General features: G+C 40.1%; 1 protein-coding gene across 4 annotated transcripts in view; it reads right to left on the minus strand.

Annotated features, from left to right (window-relative positions):
• Positions 1-13973, minus strand: part of GAK (cyclin G associated kinase) — a 77878-nt gene that overhangs the window by 6689 nt on the left and 57216 nt on the right. For 3 of the 4 annotated variants that reach the window (XM_062019579.1, XM_062019582.1, XM_062019583.1), the window contains 4 exons: positions 12163-12360; positions 10634-10782; positions 9872-10048; positions 2877-8264 (listed from right to left, as the gene is read on the minus strand). In XM_062019579.1, coding sequence (XP_061875563.1) covers positions 8163-8264; positions 9872-10048; positions 10634-10782; positions 12163-12360 — 626 coding nt within the window. In that variant the 3' untranslated portion in view covers positions 2877-8162. Of the gene's footprint in view, positions 1-2876; positions 8265-9871; positions 10049-10633; positions 10783-12162; positions 12361-13973 lie in introns of those variants that run through there. The other variant, XM_062019581.1, reaches the window with a different exon arrangement.

Raw genomic sequence — 13973 nt, forward strand, 5'->3', positions numbered from 1 at the left:
GGAGTGGGAGAAAGGGAAGGCAGCTTTCATGATGAAGCAAGGTAGTTGTGAAAAAAAAAAAGACGGAAATAAACACCCTGCATTAATCCCTGGATTCACCATGGGTCAAGTGAGGGCAGAAGAAGTAATTTCAGTCATCATATATCCCCAAAAAAGTATTTCAGAGTAAAATTATGCAGAACATGCACTGGTTCAGACACCTTCATTCAATCCACTGAGTCCAGTTCTCATTGCTCATACATCCTTATAACAAATCTGGCACCTTATTTGTCTCTAAGGAGAGCCACATGTAGGATACACATGCAGCAAGAAAGGAGAAGCCAGGACACATCACAGCTGCTCACTGCTGCAGGGTGACCATTTCTGGTTCTGCCCTGCTGAAGGTGTTTCTATATGAAGCCTGATGAATCCATTGCTTTAGAAACTCCAGAAGCCCAGAGGAAGTGTTGATCCAAAGACGACAGGCTCTGGATCAAGCACTTCATTAGTTGCTAAGGGGAAGGCATCACTTACAATGTGTAAGCTTCAAAATGAAAGTGATAGGACCTAGCTAGCAGGGATCAGGGGAGAATCAGACCCAGGGGAATCATCAAGCTCAGACAAACATGCTAGGGAACACGCAGCACTTTGCAGCACACACCACTCCAGTATGAACAGACACCAAGCACAACCAGGTCTCATCTTCCCCTATTTTGAGGCACTTCCATTCTCCTTCCTATAGAAGCTGTTCCACAAACAGAATATTCTTCCTTCCAAAGCCAACAAGGTTTAAGCTGGTACATCAATACTCACAGCTATATACTTCACTTTGTTTCACACAGGAGAAAAAATGAGATTTAGCAGCTGCAATCTTACACCTTTGAAGAGGCTTGTAATTTAAACTAGCTTCCTGAGCAAGCTGGATGAGCTGTGCCTTCAGGTTTCATTTGGTATATCAGAAGACTGCTGAATACGTTGCATGTTGCTTGTCAGGGACACTTGTCAGCACACACCATCCCATCTCCTCGGAGTCCAGCCTGCAGAGTGCACCTGCTGTCACACTGTTCACCAGAGCAAAGGGCACTGACTGCACACAGCTTGGCAAGGCCTTCCTAAATGCCTGGCCTCAAATGCCCACAGACCATTACTGACTTGTTGGGTCTGCCAGCAGCATTACTCTGGAGAGCTGCACAGCCATTACTGTGTGTGCCTCCAGAGCTTTGATTAGTAGCAGAATCCACTCCAGGAGAAGAGATAGCACCATTTTACTGATTACAAGAGGTGAAAGATTCCTTACAGTTTACACAAAAAATGATCCTTCTAGTTAAAGTCTTTGCCTACCTCCACGCTCCCTTTCCCTTTCTGTGGTACTTCTTGCTCAGTTCTGCCACACAAGGTAAAAATCTACCAGGAGATCTCCTCTTGCCCTCACCACAGAGGTGGTGTTGAGGCAGGGTGAATCTCACAATCTTCAGCCCTCCAGAATCCAGATGAGGTGCCACAGAAGGCTTTGGCTGGGGTTGCTAGAGGCAACAGTGTTTCTGCTGCCTTTCTTTAATCCCTTATTTCCACTTGCCCTTTTGTTTGCTTTGTTTGATATTGAACTGAATGCCATACTATTAATTTGTAAGTATATATTTCTTTGTTCATTCTGCCCACCTGGTGTAATTGCCCACTGATGCTTGGCAGCTTGACACTGCAGAACCTCCATCTCCTGCGGACTGTACTCCCAACTCAAGTGTTTCTAAGTACACATTCAGAGCATCCAGAGGCTTTGTATATGGCAAAGAAAGATCTGACTAACATTATCCTTCTTTGCTGCTACAGTAAAGTATCCTTCTTTGCTGCTACTTAGGAAGTAGGTATCAATCCATATTCCAGCACTTTGCACATTAAGAGTAAACAGATGAGTGAGAAAAGCTGCAGGATGCTCTGTATGGGATACAAGGAGAAGGGTCATTCTGCGAGAAGATGCTAGAAGACCTATCCTAAGGTCTTATGGACTAGTCAAGACTATTTGAAGTAATAAGCAGAATAAAAAAACATTACCAACAGCACTGGCCTTTCCCCAACAGAACACTGCTTTGTTTGCTTCTCAGCTTGACAATGCTTATTTTTCCTACACCATGCTTATCCCACCCATTCTCCTTTGGTTGTGCACTTCCATTTCCCATATCCTCCCTGCCTCCCTCCCTTCTCTTTGGGTATCCCAGGTGAATCCTACACTACTATGCTTTTTTCAACAATCTTTCTCAATGTCAACAAGCGGTTTGTTCCCAACAGTAAAAGATCCACTTCCTTCATTCTTGTTTGAGAGCTTGGAGTCAAAACACACTTCTGGGCATCTCGTTAGTACTGTTTCAGCAGCAACTGCCCGTTCCCCAGCATTCACTCACAGATTTCCCTGATCTGCAGTCCTTTATCACCACACATCCTACTCCTACATCCTCTTTACAGGCTGCTCATTCTTCCATCCTGCCTCAGTCTTGGCCACGTGTCCATGATCCCCTTCCCTTCAGTTACTATCACACACCTACACAAAAGCTTCCCTCACAGGGAAGAGGATTACACTGCACTGCACCAGGCCCTTTTCAGGGGCCCAACACCAGCAGCAGCGTAAGAAATACAGCTGCCAAACCCCTGCAGGGACTCTTCTCCAACAGGAGAAGAGGCACTTGGTTTCCAGGAGGTTCCATCAACCTTAACATACTAATGAAAACCATTTCTCTAATGCTTGCATATAGTTTTGCATGAGGGAGTGGAAATGCTTTGGGTATCTGAGTCAATTCTCACTTGCTAAAGAAAGAAACACACAAAGTAATTTTGTTTTTTTTTTAATTGATCACTTGTTAAGTTGTAATACATTTCAAAGCAAAATATTTTGAGGACACTGTGAAAACCATTAAGTCTATCTTTAATCAAAGCTTAATTTGACTGTATTACCTTTATGTACAGGTATAATTTTCATTTCACTAGTAGCAAAATTATTCAATACATCACATTTCTTGAAAGATGGCAAAAAATAGGACTTGAATATCTATTCTGCCCTTCCACACACCTCAAACCAGAAAAATCATAGGTATAGAAAGTACAATCACAACTACAGGTAAATACAATAAGGACCTCAGAGTGAGCTGGAGATCACAATCACTTCTACAAGTCTACATTGCAAATATACAGTACATTCCAGTGAAGTGTTTTGGGAGTTCTCACAATGTCTCTTAATCCCCTTTTGATAATAAAAGCTTCTATGATAACATGTATCCTTCATAAAAATGGCTGGATTTGTATTTTTAGAGTATACATAGGAAGCTTAATGCAGTCTAAACTGCAATCTACAATAAGCTCGCACTGCAAGATGCATCAGGATCAGAACCACAGGTCAGCTGAGTCACCCTTTGCTCCTGGTCAAAAGGCAGCTGGTACCAGCTGGTACCAGTTGCTCTGCATCAGGGACAGATGCAAGGGGTGGGAAATGGTACATTCCTTCTACAGCTTCCACACCTTAATCACCTTAAAGTTCTTGACAGAAAATGTCAACTGACTCAAAGCATAGGCAATTGTATGGACTAATTTGAACTTATTTACAAAGCATTCATTACACTGCAGTTGTCAGACAATTAAGGACACAGATAAGAAGCAACAAAGTTTCCACAGCTGCGCTTCCCCTGCAATAGTCCTGTAAGCAGCTGAGGATGCAGTGACCAGCAACAGTGCAAAAGTGCTGCTACTGCTGCAGGGAAACTGCACCTGGACCCTGGGAGATAGGATAGCACAGGCCACTCTGCAGTCTGAGGGCAGCAACACCTCTTCAGGCCATAAAAGCAGCAACCCCATGCACATAGCTTGGAGATGGAGTCTGCATTCTGGAAAGAACTGTTACTCTCTGCTTGGCCAGACAATACTGGAGGAACTTTCTAGAATTATCAAGAAAATAGAGGTAAACAAGGCATTTTTCGTGAGCAATAGTTACTCTCACAGGTGCAATGCCAAGGACTTTGTCATCCATCCAAGTAAAAATACTTCAATAGCACAGTTGTAGGTTTTCCATTCTGCACCTGCTGAAGGAAACTACCATTGATTACCAAATTATCAAAGCCTTATCCAAGCGACAAGGTAGAATAACTTTTACTCCCAGGCTTGATGCCTGGAAATCACTATCCACCAACAATACTGAGCATAACTGCATGGTTTAATATAGCCCATAACTGCTCCTTTTCTTTCTCTTCTCTGCTGTTAAGTTCAAGGAAATTTGACAGCACTGGGAAACATCAACAGGCCTCTCCATGGTTAAAGACACCAAATGATTTCCTCCAACAGTCACGTCATTCCTCTCAGTTTGGCAGGCTCTACTCACACTCTTAATGACAATTTTTCTTTACAGATCTTTGCTGGACTCTCCAAATCTAATAGCATGTAACACAAGCAACTTAATTAAGAAATAACTAGTGGAAATTTGCTGTATCATTTTTTAAGTCCCACTCTATAGCAGCTTCTGCAAAAACACTTGTTACTGCTGCTTGTCTGTAGCCAGTCAGGGACTGTTCTAAAAGAAGTGGAAAAGCAAGCTACAATCTATGTTCTTTCCACTATTCTAGGCCTGTTTTTACCAGAGGTAGGAAGGAACAGGTCAATGAAGAGAGAATTAGAAACCAGAATTTGAGGTGTAGGTTCCAGATGTTCTTTCCTTAACCTAGGTTGCGTTGGTTTTTTTTTCCTCTTAAAATAATAATGTCAAGGTTCTCGTTTAAGAACTTGATCCTGATAGGCTGCAAAGAAGGCATGGTACCAGTCAGTTGTTAACAACTGACAAGGAAACTACAACATGAGCCAAAAGGCACCGTGATCTGCTGCAAGTCAAGGTGCTTCACAACAGAACATCAAGTGCCACCTGTCAAGTCTGGCAGTAAGACCACCAACTGACTGGCAGCATTCAGTTACCACAACCTCATGCTTCACAGTCAAGCAGAAGCAGATCAGTTCCAGCTTTCAAGTCCAGCTTGTTTCACTTCAACATCTCAAAACTTACCCATGCCATGAATAACAAGCAAGAATGGAAAATACACATTTTAAGCCCAGAGATAATTCAGTATCTAAGTCTCACCTTAATTTTTCTAAAAGCCTTTTCTAAAAGCTTTTCAATTTGTGGACATTAAGGGTAGAGGTGCAGTGCAATATGCATGCAAGTTTGGGTGCAGTCCTATCCCATATGGCAGACAACCAATTGACAATGAAGTACAGAGCATAAAAAAGGTCAAAAAGCCCTCATTCCTGATGTTTTTCCATTTTTTAAACTACTGGTTTAAGATGAATTAAAACAGAACTTTTTTCTTCTTCTAAATGACCTTCTCATTTAAAAGCAAAATTAAAATGTAATATATGTTTACATAAAATTACATTCACTTCCTTAATCTTTCCAGATTCCTATAACTAAAAACAAGCCTTTCACTATGAAACACCTTTAGTGGTCCTCATGTTGCTCTATGTTCTAAAGAAAACAAATCTTCAGTTTACTATGCTCATGCTGATTATAATTTGAGTTTTTGAAGTTTGCTCACATGGCCTTACAGAACCCAAACTTTTCACACATTCTTGTATGCAACACAGCTGAATGACAGTTACACACACACACCCCACATGTGCATGCACTGCCAAAATAATTTCACTGTTAAGATTTGAGAGTTTACCAGGCAGAGTGTCTCCTAGATTCTTAGCACCAAAATTCAAACACATCGAAAGGAGCAGGGCAGAGGAATCCAGCCAGTTCACCACTGAGGACCAGAGCTGGTTAAGCCAATAAAGTAAGTTGAGAGGTCCTTTCAATCTGACTGATGTTTCAGTAACTTTCAAATGGCTCTTGGAAGAATCTGCAGCCAAATGTCATGGTTTTCTATAATTTCAGAAAGGGGAAATCCATTTCAAGAGAGACGCAGTTCCAGATAAAACACCTGCACTCTTGTTCTCCTGATCCCTTAAAATCATATCTAAGGTTCCTCTCTAATATTAAAGAAAAACTTACCAACAAGAGCAGAGAATTAAAAAGAGAGAAAGGTTTGTCCAGAAAGTGCTGCCAAACTTAGAAAGCAGAGGAAGATATTTTGCTCCCAATACACATTCTAAATTTTTATACATGTGTTTCAAGGAAAGAGTAATTCAAAATGTGTCCTTCAAAATGAAGTTGTTCATATGTGCTTTTAAGGAACATGCATTTTCTAAGCAGTCCTGCCTCACTAAAAGCAGCTTTCTTGGAAACACATTTATCACAGCTGTATCTAGGAGTGCAATCACAGTCACCATGTGTGTCTCTGTGAAACTGCAACTACCTATCATTTGCCTTAGGACCGTAAAAAGCCAAGCAGGTCCCCAACAAACCTATCCTACCAGCAGAAGCCCATAATTTCCATGGATGCAGACCACATAAACAAAGAATTAACAAAATGTCCCAAAGAAAAAAGGTTAGCTCTTAGCAATAAATCAAACAGCAGGTTATTTTTACAAAGAAATCTGAGATTTACTGAGATTTAAGACTGACTCAAAGCAGTAACTGAAATACAACTGCAGCTATGAGTAATATACAACCTTGCTGATCCAGAACTGATCCTGGATTCCATCTTAATAAGAGAATCACAGTAGCTGAATATGGATGTGAATATGCACACACACAAAACCTTTTATCAGATGTTAATAAGTAACGGTATTACATCTGAGCTTAGAGAGTATAACTTGTAACCTTTGTTTCTAAGTCTCTAACCCATCAGCTCTCAGGGTGGTATGGCAGTGGAAAACCTCATCCAAGACACTGCTCAGGTGGCATTAGGCTCCCACCGTTTCTGCTTAGATATTGCTCAGCTGAACAATTACCTCTGATACTTAACTGAGAGGTATGCACAATGTATAAAATGACAAGATGATAAAAATATCCCCTTTAATGACCAACTGTACTGTTTTATGAGTTTGCTACCAAACCTTTAACATCACAACACTAATTTTCAACATTTTCAAGTTTTATATGAAAACTGTGTTTTGACATTACACTGACTATAACAGCCATTGGTCACTTGCACTCATTCACCCTGGCACTAGTGAAAATCTGCCTTCTGAATAGGGATGAGAACACATGGCAAGTTTTGTCATGAAGTTGTCTCTACCCATTCTATGCAGTGCACGGAAGGCAGGACAGAAGAAATACAAGTATACCAACATACCCACATTTTCACGTACACTGTTGCCATGCGTATCTCAAATACAGAAGTACAGACATGCAACAACATGTGTTAAAACACTTTAAATGCTCTCCAGATGACAATGAGTAACGTAGTATTTACCCAGACAAATGAAAGCAGAGTAAAATGTTTTGTGCTTACACTTCAAGTTTCAGAATAACATTATTTGTATCAGAATGAAGTCCAATGGAAGGATTTTCTACTGAAATTAGAAGCAAGAGACATCATTTAAAGAACCAGGAAAGTAAGCGCTGCCTTCCAAAGGTTCACAATAAATAACAAAACAGCAGGAAAGATTTGTTTCTAGGTTCACGATATATTAAAAAAAACAAAAAAATCAGTAACTGATTTTTCAGTTAATCACAAAATCAGTGGCTGACTTTCCCACATTTGAGGTCTTTTTGGCTAAACAACTGTTACCTTATTGTAAGGAACATGGGTCTGGTCAGAAAACATTATTTACAGAGTGATTATCAGATTGAGGAAAATATACACCTTCAGGTTTGAGATAAGCCAAGCAAATTCACTGCTGACAACTAAAGCACTTTGAATGAAGTGACAGGCACCAAACACCAAAATCAAATCACAGAACTACTGAAAGTAACAGGCTAGTTGGGGAAGGCAGAGGTAAAGCATAGATCAGTTAAAGTGGAATGATTTATAACTAATATTAGTATACCAGAAATCATGAAGCTTCATTAAAATTATGGTTTACCATATGTAAAATTGAAAGGAAATCATTACTCCCTAGTTGTGATTTCTTTATGTACTGAGCAGCTGCTTTCTTAATGAATTTGCGTAATGCTTTGTACTCTATATCTAACAAAACCCATCACCACGTATAACTGATTAGAAATTCTGTTGTACTTGTGGAAAAGCACTCCATAAATCATAGGTGCAATAAAGTAACAACAATGCTCAGCTCCAGTTTTTTGAAGTAGTTCTATAAAATACGGAGTTTTAGAAAAGGGACTTCGATCCCTGGTTTTCAAACTCTGACCATGCATCATTCAATTCCATGAAGATCATTTTGGCATACTGCTCATAAGGTTGTCCCGTGGCCTGGAAACAAACAGAACATATTAGAAGCCCCGAAATACTAGGAATTATGTGGATTAGGAAAGGTAGCACCACTTCTACATTTGCCACCTTATTCAACAACTTTAGACTGCTACATGAATACAATTTTGCAGATACATAGCTCTTCAATCATATGTAAAATCTGCCATGACTATTTTAAACAAAATCAAAGTCTTGGTTTCCTCACTTTACTCCAAACTTTTAGCATAATTAATAAATGCCTGCAATTTTAGCTACAAACAGTTTTTAAAGTTGCTCTTTTCATAACTAGTTTTATTATTAGTTCATGATCAAATCCAGTTATTTTTTAAATGCTCTCTGACAGACCCTCCAGTAGCACACAAGAAAAAAATTTAGGCACTACTTAAAACTACTGCTTTGGATGAGATTTTCTGGAGCAAAATCTGTTGTTGATTGTGTATGATGTTATGATTCAACATTACCAAAACTGAACTTGCTATGCATTTGCCTCCACACTCAAACAAAAGACAGTATGCTCCTGATTCCCTGCCCATTTCACAACAGCCCTGCTTTGCAGCACCACCATTAGTAAAGATCCAGTCCCATACAACCAGTCAATTTAGCAGGTTCTTTCCAACACAAAAGGGCAGCCCCAGAGCCCTCTCCAGTATCTTTCCCATTCTGCTGCTTGGCTTTTGCCATTTGCATTACTTTATACACCCTTTAAGGGACTGCTTTAACTCAAAGTGGTAGTAAAAAAAAAAAAAAAAAAAGACAAAAAAAAAGGAAAATACCTCGGCTCTGACACTGATGTGTTAATGTGGCTTATAGAAAGCACCAGAAAAACCCAAAAGGTGGAGGAAGCCACATGGCCAAGAACAAAGGATAAGGGGAATGAAAAGAACAAACAGGATTTTGGTCCTCTGTCATGGATTCAAGATGACATGGCACTTACTACTGCTCACTGAACCACCAGTGAAGGCAAGCCTGAAAATTCAAATCAGTTATATTCAATGTTTTTTTATACCTAAAACACAGCTTAGAGCAGTGACTCAGAAAAAGAAGCTACCTTCATACATTTGGACACTTACAATGAGCAATGGAATGCATTAGGTATTAAAAGACAACTAGAACGTCATAGCCATCAAGTGTTTTTCGACTTTAGTAAAGTTTAGTATTTCTAGCTCCCAGTATAGCTTACAAAAGGAGGTTAAGCAGGTTTTTTTCCCCACTAGTTTTGCTGTAGCAGCTTCTGAATTTTCATGTACTGGTGAATAGTCCTAAAGTACCATCTGGTAAAAATAAAGCAGATTCTGCTAATCAGCATTAAGCCTGTCAGGAGTCAGTTACAACTCACCATAACTGACTTTGGTACTCAGTACAAACTTCAAGAGACCTTTCAGATGTTAACATTTATCTGTTGAACTCCGTGCTCTGGTTGGATGATAAAAACATACTATGTGAATGCAGTAGGACATAACATTCAGAAGATAATGGAAGTAAAGTGAAGAGCACCTTAGGATGCTGATCAGGAAGCATGGCTGTGACCTCTGACAGTGACTACTATAGTGTGGTAAAAGCAGTTTGTATTCCTTCTAAAGGAAAGAAGATCAGAGGAACACACTCACCTTATCGGGATGAACTACAAGCACTGCTTTCCTGTAGTACTTCTTTACTTGTTCAGGAGTCACAAGATCTGCCATGCTCACTGGCTTCCACTTATTTTCCCCTTCCCAGAGCACAGTATGAAGAGTGGATATTAGTGCTCTGATATTTCTCTCTTTTCCTTCAATCCACTCAAGAATCTGAGAAACACACATACATTTATACACATGTATACATTCATAAAACTGAATTCAGCACTGCAAGCACTCTGACTTTATCAAGAAACATAACCTTCACTCTGTATAAAACTATGATTAAGACCCAAGTGCAGTTGTCTTGATGCACTTACACCCCAAGTTCAGCTGTCTTACTACATTCCGTTTTCTAGCACCCAGATCATTATCCACTCAAAAGTAGCAGTTTGCATCTGACACTAATGAGTAATTCATTGTTATCAGTTTATTGGAGAAATTCTGTCATTACAACAGAAATTATTGAGATTTACATATTACAAAATCCTGTGAAAATAATGACAAGAGAACTGACAATTAAAAACATCTGTTACCATTATATCAGCTCCTTGTCAGGGCACAACATTAATTTCCTAAAATTCTTCCTTGGTTTGCACAGAAGTTTCAGATCATGTATGTTAATAAATACAGATAAACAGTTCATTCTGCTTTATCAGTTTGCTGTGCTGGTCATTGTATTCTCCTGCTCTGCTAGGAGCAGTTCTAAGCCTAAGCTCTGATTTTCATTCAGATCAAAATCACTGTTAAACAAACCTTGAGTTTCAAGGGGTCCACATCCTTAGACATTTCTTCTTTTCTCATCTCTGCAATGGTCTTTGGTCCCTTTTTATCCGATTTAGCTGAAAACCCTTGATTAGATAAGAGATCCTCAAAGTCATTTTCTGAAACTTTTGGCTTTTGACCTACAAAAGAAAAAGATTAAGATTCACATAGGAGAACACATTAACAGGGGAAATATTGCACTTAGATGCCATTTCTCACTACCATGATAAATATCCTTCAGCGGCTCAATGATCCACAAGACAAACTGGAGGACAGGAAGAAAAAGGATCATTGACGAGCTTTCAGTCCAGGAGAAGAGTTAACCCCATGTGCATGCCTGTGACGAAATACTTGTGTGTCCTCTTTTTTCAGAAACTGAGTCAACCTGAGGGAGTACCCATCTACCTATTGGTGATTTTGTAAACAGTTCCATTTTTTTTCCACTAAAAACTAATTCTAACTGCTGTGCAGCAGTTTTTCAAGTGGCCACATTCTCAACACTCTAGTCAAAAGTATGTAGTCAACATTTAAGTATGTTGAAACTTCTGCAGAATAATGAAGGGATAAAATATCAACATGAATAGTCATTACAGAACCAGCAAGCTTCAGAGAAATATAGAATAACTGAACTCTTAAGAGGCCTCTGGATGTTATGTAGTCCAAACCCAACTGAAACAGAGACAACTAGATAAATTTAGCAGGTTCTTGTCCAATTGTGGTCTAGCTGTTTTCAAAGACTGAAAAACCTTGCCATTTCATGATACTAATAGGAAGTTTTCCCCTGCTCTTCAAGCAGACGTTCCTGTGTTGCAACTTACACTCACTGCCTTTCCATCCTGTTGCCTCCTTCCAGATACAGACCAACAGAATTTCAACTTTAAGTTGAAGCATCTGCTGTTTACTTACATGCAAGTTAAAGAGAGGCATAATCCTAATACCAACACATCAGCAAAATAAAAATTCTCCAAGAAGTTTAATGCTGAAGAGACCATCCCCATCCCTGTACCTCTGGGTTTGCCTATTCTGCTGGAATATATTAAGGGACTGGTTTCCAAGAAAAACTCCAACCACTCCCATCCCCATCCCTGTTTGAAACACAAGAATTTCCACAAAGTTTCACCTCAGTCTTTCTTAAGACTAGCTACTCTTCTTCAGCTAGGAAAAATGTTGCATCCTTTTAACTGTCTACCACAAGTGGATTAGAACAAAGAAATATGATTAACTGTCTCTTTCTGGACAGAACAAATTTACCCTTCTAACCCCACGTGAGGTGAGCGAAAAAAGCCTTGAGACTTTATGTCCAAACATGCAAACCCTTGGGCCATGACCAGCTTTTCCACAATATTCTAGTGTAGCTTTGCAAAAGCAGGACACCAGATTTGCCAAGCTCTCTTCCGATTTCTACTAGATACAACCTAAAAGTAAGTACAAAGATGAAAGTACAAGAATTTCTGCAGTTGATAGTGTATCTGAGTAACTTCACACAGATGGTTGTTAACTAATGCCTTTAGAAAACTTACCAAAGTTTGGGGTTCGGACTCCTCTTTCTTCTCGTCCTCCAATAACACTGAAGTTTACCGTGTAGTTAGGTTTAGCTGCTGTGCTGGATTTAGTCTGGGAATGCCATGAAGTACTTTGTGGTTTTGTGGATTTCTGCCACTGATTCCCCACCTTCTGAGATGGTACAGTCTTCTGACCAAAGCCACCACTGGAGGAACCTAACAATAAATACTAAATCAGTTGTTTACCACAGTGTCTGTCATCTGTTTAACACAAGGCAGCTTAGTCTTGACATCTAACCACATAGTTTAGAGTCACAGCACTATGTAAGAGTCACAGAAAAATGTGTGTAAAAAGTTAAGAGTCTCATTAGCAAGTAACTTGGATGGCAAGAGCTAGAGCCATTACTGAAAGCCTTACAGCCCCTTAGAACTCCAGTTCAATTGCCAATTTTAGCAGAAGCATTTAGTCTTATCTGATCAGTCAGGCATGTGTAAAGCTAGAAAATAATTTGTCAGTGACAGTAGTTCTGTCTCCTAGTTCATTACACTACAGAGAATAATATGCAGAGGATACTGAAAGCATTAACTGGAAAATATTCTCACTATATTACACTTTCTTGATCGTGTAATTAGTCATTTCTTGCACCATTGTTTAAGAAAGATGAAAAGATTATTCTACAACAGTATTTATAGGGAATGTTGCATGTGAGTAATAACAGGCACTGAAGTCTGTAGGAGATATTGTTGTAATAATCCTGATGTGATCTGTAGGCCCAGTGAATATTATTTTGATACTCAATTTTAGTAACTCACTTCTCTCTATTAAATCAGTGTAAATAGCACTGCTTAGTAGCTTCACTTGCTACTCATTTTAAACACACAGGATCCTCTTGTCCACTCTACAATGTTCACTGTAAATGAATTTGAGCAGAATGAAGGACCAACCTTTTTAAAATCCCTTTTCCCTTTTTTTGTCTCACTGATGAGACTTAACCTAACATTCTTTAATTCTAAACCAAGTGTCATGGTTTAGAATTAACATGACATCCTTTTCTGGTAAGGGGGAAGGGACTGTAAAGATGGCTCCTGTAAGAAGTTGCTCGCAACTCTCCCCAGCTCTGGGGCTGAGCCAATTAGATGCCTCCACGATCACTTTTTAAGAAGAAGCCGGAAGGGGAGGTTTCTTCCTCCATCTTCTTCCTTCTTCTGCCCCTTCTTTTTCTTCTGGCTGGTGGTGGTGCAAGGAGTAGGAACAGTGAGAGAAACAAGCATGTGGACTCCAAGGTCAGTGATGAAAGAGAGGAGGAGGTGTGCTGGAGCAGAGACTCCCCTGCATTCTATGGAGAGAACTGGTGAAGCTGAGATTTATTTTCATTTCTTTAAAGACCTCACATCAGCGGTAGAGACTCATTTTGATAATGAGCCCGTGTCAGGGGCAGTGACTCATTTTGCTAAAGCTGGCCCCAGACCAGGGGCAGCAATTCACTTCCTTAAAGGCCCAGAGCCAGGGACAGTGACTATGGCTGGAAGATGCTGTGTCCCCTGGGGGGGGGACCCTGTATCACTACGGCCGGAGCAGGCTGTGTCCTGAGGAAGGGACACAATATCCACAGCTGTAACTGTGAGGAAGAACCCACGACAAAGCAGCTCATTATACTTATGCCCAGAAGAGGCCTTGTCTCGAGAGAGGGACCCTGTATCTGCAGAAACTGCAACCGTGGCAAAGAATCCATACCAGAGATATTCACAAAGGACTGTGTCCCGTGTGAGGGTTCCTCTATAGGCAGAAGTCACAGCTGTTGGGAACAACCCACACCAGAGAAGCTCGT

Source organism: Colius striatus, chromosome Z (genome assembly GCF_028858725.1).
Source record: "Colius striatus isolate bColStr4 chromosome Z, bColStr4.1.hap1, whole genome shotgun sequence".
NCBI classification, from domain to species: Eukaryota; Metazoa; Chordata; class Aves; order Coliiformes; family Coliidae; genus Colius; species Colius striatus.